General features: G+C 38.9%; 1 protein-coding gene across 1 annotated transcript in view; it reads left to right on the top strand.

Moving 5' to 3' along the window:
* The window catches only part of SLC35F1 (solute carrier family 35 member F1), a 229,076-nt gene that overhangs the window by 131,710 nt on the left and 82,518 nt on the right, over window positions 1-14,848 (top strand). The window contains exon 2 of the mRNA XM_033055053.1: window positions 287-462. Coding sequence (XP_032910944.1) covers window positions 287-462 — 176 coding nt within the window. The remainder of the gene's footprint in view (window positions 1-286; window positions 463-14,848) is intronic.

Raw genomic sequence — 14,848 nt, 5'->3', positions numbered from 1 at the left:
CTTTGTGAAATGTGAAATGCAAAATTGAATGGTAGGGATGTACCATCTGCTGTTGTTTAACACGTGAATGAAAGCTACTGTGTTGGCACAATGTTTATGCTCATGATAAGAGCAGAAAAAATGGAAATGTAATGTTTGCTATACCCAGCAGGTCCCCTCGTTGACTGAAGCATCATGTGTCTTCCATGTCCCAGGAATGCTGAACATGATTCCTGGAGGTGGATGAGCATTTCCTCCTTAGTCAAGAGGCTGAGTGTTTTATGTCTGTTATTCTCATTCCTTTCAGGGATCTCTTGCTGTCTGTGGCACTTGGTCAGGTACTCTCCCTCCTTATCTGTGGCATTGGTCTCACAAGCAAGTATCTGTCAGAAGACTTCCATGCCAACACACCTGTTTTCCAGAGCTTCCTCAATTATATCCTTCTGTTCTTGGTCTACACGACAACATTAGCCGTCAGACAAGGTAAGTGTCTCTGAAACTGCTTTATAGAAAACAGTGGGGATAAAGGCTTTTGCAGAACAACAACAACAAGCAATATGATTTATTATATGATTTATTATATGATCTCACTAACATTTGTTCCATATTTACATTACCTAGAAATACATACTGGATAAACTGAAAAAAAGGCCAACAAATCTTCATTAGCAAAGAATGAGTCATTAGATCTCAAGGATTGGGGTGCTACCTAAAAGCTAAAATAAACATCAGTACTTTTGAATTCTGATTGTTCTTGCCTTACTGGGGAATACTAGTATACTTATGTAGACTAAGGAGAGCTCAGATGCAAGCAAAGAAGAGCTTGCTAGTTCTAGTTGCTGATTATGGCAATTCAGTAGTTCACTTACTAGACAGAAGGAAACAGCAGCCAAATTTTAGCTGTTGGGAAGTAGGAGATGAAGGGAAGGATTTCAGAGTGCTCTCTCTCTGGGGGGATGTTTGGGCAGAGCAGCTCGATGGGCCTATCTCTGCTTTGCCACGGGGCCTGTGTAACAAATCTGACCTCCAAAGTGAGAAAAGCATTACAGTATGCTTTGGTACTGTTTATCTAAAGATCCTCTCTTTGACTGTCTATATATAATATGGCGGGTAGTACCTTTCCTGATCATCCCTCCCTTCTTTGAGATTTCATTTCTAGATGAGGTGTGAGAAGTGAATGCATTTAAGTACATTTCTCAGCCACTCATCTTTTTGTAATAATTGTATTTATTCACCTTCACAGAAGACATAGACTAGAAGCTAAATAAAAGAGAAAAAATATCATGTGTTCTCCTGACATAAGGAGGGTAGGGCTCTGAGGAGGATAACAACTACAAAATGTATTAGCTGTGGTACATTTTTCAGCATACTGAAAAGCTCATGTTTTCTTACAGGAACAATGATTTTTGGATCGTTGTTTGATGTTACATCTTCTAAGGTTTTGGGAACAACCCTGAAGCTTAAGTTCTTCACTCACAGTACAATCTTGTGATACAATGCTATAAGTATTCCAAAGTAGCAAGGACTTAATTCTATGCAAAAATGGAACAGTCAAAATTATATCTCTGTACTCCAGCACAAAGCACTTAGGCATATTACAACATAAGTTTTATAAGCGTTGGTCCCCGCTGACTTTTTTCAGAGGTGATAAAAGCCAATATACAAAGGAAATGTTGGCTCTTATATAAGGAGAGATTGCTCAGGCAGTGTTTCACAGTATTTCAGTTTGTGTAGGGGGAAACATCACCACTTACTTTGCTCTGCCAAAGGTTTAAAATGTGTTATTAGTAGCAGCTTTTTGGAGAACTGTGTTTAAAAATAATTATTCTGAGTGTAGGATTACCTAGATGTTCACAAGTTCGGTCCCAGAAAAGTCCTTCTGTGGACTGATTTAGATACTGTGGAAGGCAAGTCCCTATATGGACTCTTAAATAGATTTTACTTTTTTGAAAATGCTGGTTTGTGAGAGGGTGTAGCCATATAGATACTGCATTCTGCTGTGCATTACAGAGGCTAATATGGAATAGTGTTTTATGCCTGGTGAGTATTGACATCTAAAAAATGCTATGAAGAACTCTGCTTTACTTATATATAAATATATATTAAAAAGGTATTTAATAAATAATTTTCTGAATCAGTTTAAAATATAGTGGTGGACTAAAGGGAGTTTGTCAGAAATATCTGTTGTGCCAATGTGGTTTGGGAACTAAGTGATAAAGTGTTAAGGATATGTGGAAAATATTTTCTGGACAAGTGAAGAGGGTTGGGGAAGGTGTTTGAAAAAATCTGTGGTTGATTGCAGACCATACAAACAGCTAGAGTAGAGCACATAAAAGCATATCAATGGAATTGTCTGGAAAAAGAGCTGTCAAAAAAACCCCAAAAAAGATAGCTTCATCCAAATAAAAGTCCAAATTAAAATTGGCTACAGAAGCCATGTAAGCAGAGATCCAGGCATTCAGCATAACATTCCTGCTGGATGGTATAGCGCTACACAGCCCATTTATTTACTCGGCATTTAATGTTGCCAGCTGACTGAGCCTGACATTGTCTTTTTGCTTGTCTATTTATTCAAATCCATTATCTGTGTTTGTTCCATTAAGGCAGTTTCTCTAGCAGCTCTAATCATGTGGGCTCATTAACAGATGGAAATCATATAATAATATTAATGATGATTCTGAATGCTGACATCATCAGAAAGCTTTTTTTTCCAAGTACAGTTCTACTCTATGCAAGACTGAAATTTTTTTAAATCATTCTCTTTCTCCTTCAGAAATCAAACCATGATAAATTGATTAGTAGTTAAAAATAATTTCATCCTTTTGTCTTTTTCTTTCCTTGCCTTCTTAATCCTTGGGATTTTTGCAGAAATGTACTGTTTAAGGAGGTGTAACTTGAGGTAGCCAAAAAACTCCTGAATTCACTGTGGGACTGAAATCTGTAATTTCCTCAAGACATAAAGAGTTCCTCTTTCTTTTGAGGCTTCTTCTAAATTTTGATTTACTCTGGATGCCCTTTGACTTAGCTGTCCCTCACTGTTCTTATATCCTCCCTGAGTGATAATGAAAAGGTAGATTTTGCACTGGTCTCTGAAAATTGTCATTAGCAGCTGATTAAAGCTGCTGAGCTTTTCTCTGACTAAAGCCTTCTGCAGTGAATGCTCAGCTTCCAGCAGCTAAAGTTAGCCCAGCATCGGCAGCAGCCCCTACATTTTTATATTGTAAGTTGAGATTGTTTTCCAAAATAATTTTACGACAGCACTCGCTCTAATGGATACAAAGATTAGGACTGTCACCTTGCAATGGATCAGCATATCATCAGATAGTGGAGAGGCACAGTCCTGCAGGTGTCAGAATCTCTGAGTGTTTAAAATTTCATTTCCATGTTGAAAAAAACCAACTACAACAACAAAAAACCCCAACAATAAAAAAACCCCAGACCCAATAAAAACCCGCCGAAGAAACCCCCAAAAACCAAAACTAAATGCAAAGCCCCCAGAAAAGAGAAGTTTCGAGGAGTAAAAGTAGACTCAATAGGACTCAGTAGTTTTAAGCAGAGAAGTCCATGTAAGTAAGGCTGTTCATCATTATTGGAGATTTGTTCTCATGGCCAGAAATAGAAAGTGATAAAAGCATTGAAGGAGATTTGTTCTTGTGAGATTTTCATATGGGCCTTAAAACATGGATACCACTAAGACATGGATAATGAAAAAGTGAAAGAATTTGTCTAAACTTGGATTTTTCTGATGAAAAAGAAATCTTCCAGACATTTAACAGGTAACCAAGACATTCTTAGTTCCTTCTCTTGAGATAGTTTCCTCTCATACCCATTGTTTTCACAGCCAAATCTTGTATTTGTCCATGCTAACACCTCTGAGAAGGTTTTAACACATATTATCTCACCTCAGTCTCCTCGTTAGTACAGGATTCTGCTTAAAATCTTGTAGGGATACTTCCCTATATCCTCTGGGTCATGTGCCATTGTTAGTTGAGGAAAAGAAAAACCTTGGCTATCAGTAACAATAGCCTCAAATGGGTGAAATGGAGCTATGGGATGAAGAGCTGGTGGAGATTAGTTTTAGCACCTTAAAAATCAGTAAGTGGGAAATTGTCCATAGTGGACCAGAAGGTGTTAATTGCTAACAGCCAATATGGGAGCAGCATCAGCAGCTTGCCACCAAAAATAAATTACTTCTAAAAGCCACGTCACATATGCTACAAATGAAAACAACACATCTACTAGACATCATTAAAACAGAAAAAAATATGAAACTGCTATTTTTTTGTTATTCTGGAAAACAAGAAATGAAGGAGCAATAGAAGTGTCTTGTGAACAGAAGGGAGCCATAAAGCCTTGAGGGCCAGATTCTGCATGAGTAGGGCTCCTCATTGCAAGCTGTTGCTTGAGTGTTAGTGCAACAAGTGACTGAGTATTTTCAACCCACCAGTACTAAGAGATGGCAATAATTTGCTAGTTCAGAAACATGTTTTATGAATCTCTGTATGTCTGGATGAATTCTGCTTCTAAGCCAAGTGATGAGGTTATATCATCTGTCAATGGAAATAGAGTTTTCCCTACAGTAATGTCTTAGATTTGACATATAATTAAAGGTGATCTGTGCCCCTGAGTAAGCCAGAGAGTCCTGTGAGACTGGTAAGATTGCAGACCTGTTACTGACACATCGTTTTTTTAAGCATTTCTATCTCAGGGTAGTTTATGCCATTAGTATCTCAGCCATATGTAATTTCCTCAGGTGTCTGCTATCCAAGTATGTATTTCCATTTAGATAATGGCACCCCTCCCCAGCATCACTCCTACTTCACCAAAGCTGACCAAAACCAGCTAATTGAAAGAAAATAGAGCTCTATGTAGGAGTTGCTCTTTTTCCACTGCAGTGCTTCTCAGCTATTTATTGAATGATAGAAAGGGTAAATGTCTCTTTTTACTTAATTCCATTCCACTAATAAAGGTATATTAATATAAAGCTAGTATTATGCACTTTACTTAGGTAGACATAACAGAATTTCTTTTAAACCAACACCTCTTCTTTTGTCGATTGCCAGTAAAAACAATCTTGTTTGCCTGGGAAACAAGCTAAGTATATGATTTAAGATGATCAAACTATATTAGAGATCATGTACTTTGGACAATATATGTTGTACCATTGAGATGAAATGTGTTCTGAAAAGGCATTGATCCTGTCAGAATTTCCTCTTCACTGAAGATGACAGGGAATGGTTTTGATTAGAAAAGATCTATTTCATCATTGTTCAGTTTCCTAAGCATGCCCATGCCACTGCTGTAAAACAAAGAGCTTGGTTATCCCTCCAGACATAAAATGTTCAAAGATGCAGCCAAGTAGCTTTATTGTCCTATCTACCTGTGATAGAAGGGGTCCTTGGATTCTCAAGGCAACAACTCAGCCCACACACTGGCCTGCAAACATGTGGCAGACATTGCAAGAAGCTGTGACATTGTCCTTGAAGCACAGGGAAAAAGGGTCCAGCTGGCCCATCTCTTCCATTTAATGAAGGTTTGTAGAGACAGGGCACAGAGAAATGGCTTTAAACTGAAAGAAGGTAGGTTTAGATATCCCATCCCCGACAGTGTTCCAGCCAGGTTGGATGGGGATCTGAGCAACCTGGTCTAGTGGAAGGTGTCCTTGCTCATGGCAGGGGTGTTGGAACTGGATGATCTTCAAGGTCTTTTCCAACCCAAAGCATTCTCTGATTCTGTGATTCTCACAGCCCTCCCAGTGCAAGGGGCCACACTCATTCTGGACTGTAAAAATGAAACACAGCAGCAAGTGTGGCAGTGAAAAATAATGACCTTCAGGTCTTTGGTATTCTCATAGCAGCGCTGCAGAATCTCCCTGCTGTGTTACACATTGCTGTCTGCAATGCACTTTCTCCTAATTACTTTGGGCTTCTAATTAGGGATGCCAAACCGTGTGGGATATGTTTATTATGAAAATGGTCAGCCAAATAGTCCCTTTGTTTGGGATCTGAAGAGCCCTTTTCATATTCAGAGGGAATTCTGTACTTTAGGAGAAATGAAACTAGAATGCTGCCTATTTACAGACACTTCAAATTGCAGAGATCTTTTTTTTGTAATGTGCAATTTTCAGTTTTGGATAGCATTCTCAGAGGAGCAAGGATTATAATATGTTATGTATTTGGGATTTGCCTATCACATCATGGACACCACAGCAAGCTAGCTGGAAAAAAACCAGTGTGACTAGAGCCAGATTTCTGTTCAGTTCCATTTATGTAATAATTGTGTTTGTGTTTGAATTTTCATTCTATTTCCAATTGAGTTTTTAAAATTTCCTGCTATAAAATGTTGACTGCTGCTGCTGCTGCTGAAGGAACCTTCATTATTTTACTTTGTAGGTGATAGCAATTCAGTGAATGTGTCAAACTTTTCTGATATATAAAGTTTTCATACAGAACCTTGGGATTTTTTTCTTTATGATAGTTGCTCTAAACCATAGAATTTCTCTTCCCAGTCCAGTGAAGTCTTCTTGCATTCTTAGTCACAATACTAAAACAGATGCAATTTCAGCACAGTTGTGATTATTCCACATAGCTTGAAAAGGTAGAGTAAAAAAAAATTAAAAAAAAAAAAAAAGAGACCATATTGGGGATAAAAAGACAGGGTTAAAACCAGTAGACTTGACCTCTGTCTTTTGTTTTGATTTGTTTGGCTATTCCTAGCAGAGAGGTTGGATGGTATTTCTTAATCCTCAGGGGGTTTTTTCACTGTCAACTCTTCTTGTTACACTGACCAGCAGACAGATGCTGTCTGCTTGGCCCTGCTGCTCCTTTCCACCCACACAAAGAACCAGGCATCTCAGGGCTTAGTCAATTTTCATTTTCATCAGGTGTGTTTTGCTTTGCCAGCTGTTTAACAAGGTACAGATCGACACTTACAGAGAGGAATCCTGGCCCCAAACATAGGGCAAATAAAATGGCAGGTAAAGGCTCAAAAAGCCCTTCAGCTTTTTCTTTCTAGGGTTATTTCTCTCAATGAGGTGCTCCTGATTGTTAGGTAAGGCACCTGTTGTCCAAATGCACTTCATGCATCCTGTGTTACAAAATACCTTTCCTTTTTTTAATCCCGACCAAAGTGGTGCATTCTATGCTCTTGCATGGTATCATAGGACTAAATCATGGGAATCCCATAGCAAGTTCAAGCCAAAAATTAGAAAACACTGTTCCTCTAGGATGCAGATGGCAGCAGTTAAGCGTGAGTCCTGGCTTAATGATGCAATCACTAATACTATCATGATAACCCCAAAGCAATAAAGGCCTGGCCTAATAAAGCATCCGTGCTGTAGCAGTCTCTGTAGTAGTGTCCCTTGATCCCCGATGCAGCTCATTCAACCCTGAGAGACCTCTTGTTACTAGGTTGCTTTCAAAATAGCTTCAGTGCCCAAGGAAGTACCCTTTGTGCCATCGGAGGCAAAAGCTCCAAGAGGGCATTGTGTGAAAGGATAGGAACACCTCATTTTTCCTGTGTCTGCTGATGCAGAAAACAACACAGGGGAAAAAAAGGGAGTTCTCTCACCATTCTCTTGACCTAAATGAGGGAATGGGAGGTCTTGGCCACACAGAGAGTGAATTTGTTCTAAAGCTGTGCTAGGGGTACCTCTCCTTTAAAATGTCCCTGTAGGATTCAAATCAGGCAGTTCAGATCACTCTTACTTTGGGAATCTCAGACCTGGTCATCTTTCTGGCTGTCAAGTTTATGCCCTCAGCCAGTACCTTCCAGACACAGCATTCAGATTTGCACCATGGTTCAAAAACTGGTGCATATTTTATGAGAGCAAACCTTACAGGCACTGAGTGCAGTGAGCGTGAAAGGGATGCTGAGCTTTAGGCTGGCCAAAGTCCTGGGTGATGAACCATGTTTGCATCAAGATGCTGCATCATTGCTGTGAGGCAATGTCTATACTGAGCATACTACTTGAGATAAAGGCAGTTTTACCCTGGAGGTAAATGTACGTTCATTTTAGGAACATTTAGCCAGCTGTGGCCATTTCATGCCAGTAAGTCCATAAATAGAAACCACAGATGCAATAAAATGGGAAGCATTGCAGTTACTTAGCTCACAGCTGCAAAATCACAGGTAGCTAGTGGAATCAAAAAATCAGTGCAATGTGGCATTTCATACTGTCATGCTTTTCTTAGTGATGCCAGCACCTAAGTCTTAGAGGCAAATCTGCAACATATATTTGCAAGTATTTATGTTTGGATCAGGATTTAGATTTTGCTGCTGAGCCTGGGAAGCTCCCTCATTGCTTACTTTTCCAGGAGCCCTGCCAGTCCCTCGAAGACAGTGCCAATCTGAGCACAAGTCTGTGAGCTCCTGTTTGAGAAGATAAACCTCATCACTAGAGGATGAGTGGGCAGGCTCCAGGAAGCTCGGAGGAGCTGTGGTTTGTACCATTCATGCATCTTGCTGCTTGATTTTTGTCCCCATCTCGGCAGATGCCATTACATGTATTTGTACCACTGGCATGGATGTTGTAGGTGAAATAATCAAGGCCTTTCAGCAGGTAGAAAGCAAGGTATTGTATGGCAGAGCCTTGAAAGTGCTGAGATACCATGGCCATGAGCACAGATTGAGCTTTGAAACTTAGTCCACAGTATCAGGGTATTGCAGAGGGGTGAATGTTGTTCTCAGTAATTTTATTTGAGGGTAATGAAGCTCCCTATGTAGCCCAGATTGCCTCACAGTATGTCAAATAATAAATTGTCTCATAAGGATGTGAGCTGAATCACAAACACTTGATTTTTTTAGTAGAATTAAGGGATAGTTGTCCTTTGTAGAGGTAGTATATGGGTCTAGCTCTTGTTAATACATAAACATCTCAAGTAGTGTTTACAAAACCAACCATCCCTTCCCACTTCAATGAGGAAAGTTAATGGTTCTGATAAAACAGTGCACCCTTGATCCTACAGCTGTAAGCATAATGCAAGGGTTGTCTCTGCCATTTCATGCAGTATTTCCTTGTGATTTATGGAATATTTAAACATTCATCAAGCCAAACAGCTAGCCGGGGTAGCAGGATCCACATTCAGCACACGTAGCTCCAGCGTTCATATGGGAGATTTGAAGTGTGGTTACAAGATGATAACTGTATTGCCTGAAGGAGATAAGTCCCACTTTGCCAGAATGGTGCTTTGTATGTAATTAGTGTAAAAATTCCGAGGAATGGAGTTTATCCTTGCGATCGTCTTTCTCATTAAAAAAGAATCATAATGAAAGAACAAAGCAGTCCCTGCAGTGAATTGAATTGACTTCCTAAGTTTTCATTAAATCAAAGACTCAATAACATCCCATTTTGCAGAGCCCAAGTACACAAGACTTGCAGCAAAGTCCCTGTGAAGATCACACCCTTTCTGAAGGTTTGGAAGTACTACCTTTTCTAAAATAAGGACTATAAGACAGCATGGGAATAAAAAGTTATGCCAGTAGGATAAAGCTGTATTCTCAACTTATTCTTCCGCCTCATACTTAATACTTAGTCCTGCACAAGCAGTGATTTTGTCTTCTTTAATGTCCCTTGCTACCAGGTAATACATATGTTTACTGTTACAACTAAGTACATCTTTGAGGCAAAAATGTACAAATATCCTGTAAGTTTATCTTCCACTTTGTAAGCAATTTTTTCCTTTATATTTGGCTGAATTCTTAGCTGTTGGCATCTGGTTGTCTTGAATTCCTGTTACATTTCTGGATGATAGTGCTATAATAATAATTGTGGCTTCATCTGAACGAATGTTTATAAACATTGCCCTCAATATTCAAGTCGCAGTTGTGCTGTGTGCTCTCCCTTCTGCCCATGGGCTGCCAAGCACAGGTCACAGGACACCAAGTCACTTCTGGAAGGTGCTTGGGATGCAGGGACCTGGGGACTCACCTCTTAGCCTGTGCATTCCTTTGGCTGCAGTATTGCTTCACAAACCTTGAGGATGCTTTAAACCCAGTTCACCACAGAGCAGAACAGCTCAAGGTCATTAACAACCAGTTCTGTTAGAACCTCCCCCTACATTATCTTTCCTGATTTAACATTAAAGAGAAAAGGAGAAGGATAATATATGCTGTCTGTCAGCCTCCTCCATTTCTTTCACACATTTCCCTGACGAGAGGGAGCTTTGAGGTAAAGGTGGGAGCTTTGCTGAGAGCAGTAGTGAGTGCTCCAAATACACAGGGGAGAGAGAGGCCATGTGCATGTCTCAAAGGATCACTTACTGATTAGTTTTCAGTTATATCACAGTGGCAGTCAGTTCACAGGGATACTTTTGTAACTGTTACAGAAATATAGCAAATAAGGTTTCAAAGAAAAATCATGCATCTGTGCCTTTTTTGAGTTAAATATTAATGAACTTGCTTTTGTGCAGCTACTATAATGTTTACACAATATCACTTGTCCGTGCTGCTCTGATTATCTGTCTGTGATCTGATACTTGGTTTTGTTTTTTGCCTAATTCTAAAGGATGTTTTAATACCCCTGAGTAGAGGTAGACTGTCACTATTTTAATAGAATGGATCTGCACTGATTTGTATCATTGATGACAAAAGGGAGGGACTGGCATGTTCATGACCATAAATTTTCATATATGCTGTTTGTTTTCATTGCTAGTTAGAATATTTGTTTTGAATATGCTATCAAGTGTCCTACTACGATTTCAAAAGCTTGGTGTATAAAAAGAAAAACTAGTTCCCTTATTTATTAAGTTTGGCATATAAGAGGTTTGTTTCCATTAAAAAGGACCTGAGGAGGTTTATATTGATGGAGCTTTTCCATGCACATGCATCTAATTATACACATGTGTACATACAAAAAAACCACAAACTATGTGTTTTTGTTTATTTTTAGAATTATTTTATATTGCTTATCCTCCCAAGATCACAGAACTTCATGTTTTCCTGAGCTAGGCTTCATGCTCATTTGGGCAGGCATATGATAAGAAACAGGCCACAGCATGACTAGGAACATTTCATGTCCACTCACAGCTTTTATAGCAATTCAAAGAGATGAAATGCCACAAGGGGAACAGAAACTTGCCAGCTGCCAAGCTTTCCATGGGAACCAAGTCACCAGTGAGCTCTTCCCAGGCATGGATGTGAATTCTAGAATGCATGGATGCTGGTGAAGGACCCTATGGAGTCTTTTGCAATAATATGCTGAAACTAAATTGGGTTAAATTTTGTCTTAAGACAAAATGTCTTCTGTTAAGATTGCATTCCAAAGCTGAAGAGAGCATCCAAACACTTGAAAGAGTCCAATGAACTTCTGATGCTCTCATGACTGAGCCAACCTGATATAGAAACGCTTTTTTGGGAACTGGTCCCTGCTAAAACTGGAGATAAGAGGTCTACATGAACTTGACCATTGAATCAGGCAGACAGCAGTCATTTCTGGGTTGAGATCATTGGCCTGAGATCTCATGGTCTCATGGGTTGAGATCATTGGGTTGAATGCTTTCTAGGAAAACCAGGTGGCTCAGGGAGTGGTCAGATGGCAGGAGCTGAAGTTACAGAAACAGCTTCACAGTAGGAAGTCTGAATGAATTTTAAGTGGATGTTGGACATGGTCCTGCCTTGGTGTGTGACACACCTTGGTGTCTGTCACAGCATGTCAGATGGGCAAGGTGGAGAAACCCTGCCAAGGCCCAAGCACATTGCATCAAAAAGCATATGCCCTGATATTTTACTTCCTCTTCCAACAATAGCACAAATGGCACGTACTACTGTCACATCCCAAGTGACATGTCCCTCTTCCCTTTGGTGTTCCCTTCTCTCTCTGGGAAAGTGCTCTACTGAAGATCTGTGGGGAAAGTAATAATCACCTGAAGTTACTGAGCAGAAACAGGACTAAAACTTTTACATTCTTCCCACACTGCAGCTGTAACACTGAAATTACATAGTTAATATTGGGAATGCTTGTGAATCTGCAGTGCATGATTGTCTGAGATCTGTGCACTCAAACACACCTACTTTTTCTCTGGTGAATGGAGTATTAGAAATGTGGGAATCCAGCCACTTTTAATTTAGCAAGGATATTGGATGTGTTTTTTTCTTCTATTGTTGTTTGCATAGAAAACATAAAATAGTCTGTTTTTATCAGAAGACTATTTCTTTGAAGCATGGAGTAAAATAAAACCAGTAAAAAAGAAAGTAGGGTTCTTTTTTCCTTGAATGATATGGCACACTGCAGAAAAGAAATGTGTTGGTGCTTCAGGGTGAGAGAACTCAAGTCATATCTCAGAACAACCTGCTTTTAAGAAGACAACTGATGGTGGTATTTATGATAGTATTTTTTTGCCAGTAATATAATGACTGCTCAATAGAATCTTTTTTCAAAATAGAGAGCACACTCAGCAAGATCTTTTCAGGAGCCTGTTGAAATAAACATAAGATACAAGACAACACAGAAGTTTGGGCATGTATACATAACTACTTCCCCTTGTATACGTTCACTTTTCTATTAACAAAAGTGTGGGATTGCAAGGAAGAGTTCCCAGAGCGTCTGTGAAAGAGTTGCACCGTTGCTATGCCTTGATGATAGAAACATTTTTAGCAGGGCTGACTCATTTCATACATATAAGGCTGTATTTCAGTGTCTCTGTCTATAAGGATTGTATCCATGCCTAAAGCTGTATGAAGACATGTCATTTTTATGGCTGATTAATCTATCTTCAAAATTACCTTTGTAGAAACAATCTTGATTTAAAAGCAAGGTGCTTGTTTCAGTTGTCAAGCAGTGAAGACAGTGAGAGCCCTCTTTGTAGAGAAAGGAGGGAGTCTAAAATGTAGAGGTGCTGTGTCAACGAACTTGTATGGAAAAGTACAAAATGCTTTCTATCAATAGGTATTTCTAAGCATATGTACACACCAAGTATTTAAAAATACTTATCAGTATGTGCCACTGGAAATTCAGACTTAAACAGTCAGATAAGCACAAGCCAACTTCCACAAGAAAGAAAATCCCGTCTTCAAATTTGCACACTATGTTTCTGCTTGAAATTTCCACAATTGCCTTCATTCTTCTTTACATGCTCACCTGATAATACAGCAGCAACTCATTCAAGGTTGGAAGCTGCTTAACTGCAAATTTTCAGGTTCTCTCAATATTCCTTCTCAATCTTTTCACAAAAGAAGGGTTTTTTTTAATCCAGTATTTCAGATTTTGTACAGCAGCCTGACAAAATGTCATCTCCTTTTTTCTTAATATTTTGAACAGTGATGTCAAAATGGAAACTCATTTTCAGCTGTCCCTGTCGTGTGCATTACAAAGGCATTTCTTCATATGCATTTGGTGAAGCTTCGTTTATTTCCATAATTTTAATGAATCCTGGTTTGGTGATGGAACAGTCTATCTTCTGTTAGTGACAATATTGAGAGATAAACTGCTTGAGTATGTTTTTTCAAAAATTATATATGATAGTATTAATATTTTCCACTAGTGCATTTATTTTGTACTTTCCTGAGCTCTGTTTAATGTTTTATGGATTTAATCTGTTATGTACAGGGTTGTATTTAATGGACTTGTCCAATTATTGGTTATAGATGTAAGCAACACTTAAACAAGCAGAATTTTTCACAGAAAAATTTTCTCTCTGGGTATTGAGAGAGAGATTATTGGCAGGTATTAAAAGCTGTAGAATTAAGGAAGTAGCAGGTGATGGGATCAATAGCAGTGATGTTTGTCATTGACTTTTGCAGTCTCATAGACAAAGATTAATATTAGTTAATTGGAATTAATTAGTTGTAGAATCCAAAATTTATATCTTCAGAGAAGATTTATGAACAAATTATTGATAGTGATTTTCAACTGAAAATGATATCCCACATCAACAGTGCCATTAAGGAATAAAGCATTTGCCTTCAAGGAATTTAGTCAACTACATTTCTTCATTACAACTTAACTTTATTACCTATTAACATTGCTAACTTCAAAGCAAGGACAATAAGTATTTTAATAGATATACTAGTAATAAGTATCTCAGAGCTTTAAATGATATTGAGAAAGGTTTTTCATTCACTTTCTTCTAAAATTATATTGCCTAGTGATAATTATACAATCATATAAAGTAGTAAGACCTCCTAAGTTAAATTTGCAGAGGAGATTTTGTGACCCAGTTGAACCATTCGCTGCATAGCAATCACCTATTAAATTTAAGAGCCAGTCTTAGAAAAGTATCTTCCAGAGACAATATATAGATACAAGAAATCATCTTGCAAAGTTTTCAATTAGAAGCTTTATATTTTTGTAAATCTTTTGCCAAGCACAAACAATGCTTCCTCTCAAAAGTGGTTACCATCTAGTAGGTAAGTAAAATATTAACATGAGAAATTGAGTTTGGTCAGGCTTCAGGGAGACGTGGTGAGGGAAGAAGTTCTTAGGAATGTTGTCAGACATCTGCAAGGTGGGAAAGCTCAGAAAACACAGATTTTTGCTCTGAAAACCACCCTTGCAGCCCAGCAGCATGCTTACAAATAGGATTATTTTGTTGTATTTGTCCATCCACCATGCCATAAGCCCCAGGGCAGTGGGCGTGTGGCAGAACTCTACAGTTAGCAGAGACTCCAAAGATTGCACTCACCCTTTTCTTCTTAGTAGAGAAGACACAGGAGACTTCCAGCAGCAGTGCCCAGATTCCTCCCTAGGTCATTCTTCCCCTCTTGTGGTGAAGTGTTCCCAGCATGGGAAAGTGGTGCTCAGTTGGCTGTGTGTCACTGTAGAAAGGATTTGAAACACTGCTGCTGGAACTCTGGTTTTGCTGGTTTGATTGTCAAAAGGACTCTGTGAGGGAACTGCTGGGGAAAGGATCTGCACAGAGGAGCACTTAAACAG

This window comes from Catharus ustulatus, chromosome 3 (genome assembly GCF_009819885.2).
Source record: "Catharus ustulatus isolate bCatUst1 chromosome 3, bCatUst1.pri.v2, whole genome shotgun sequence".
NCBI lineage: Eukaryota > Metazoa > Chordata > Aves > Passeriformes > Turdidae > Catharus > Catharus ustulatus.
The sequence above is the reverse complement of the archived record's forward strand: the minus strand, read 5'-3'. Positions and strand labels throughout refer to the sequence as shown.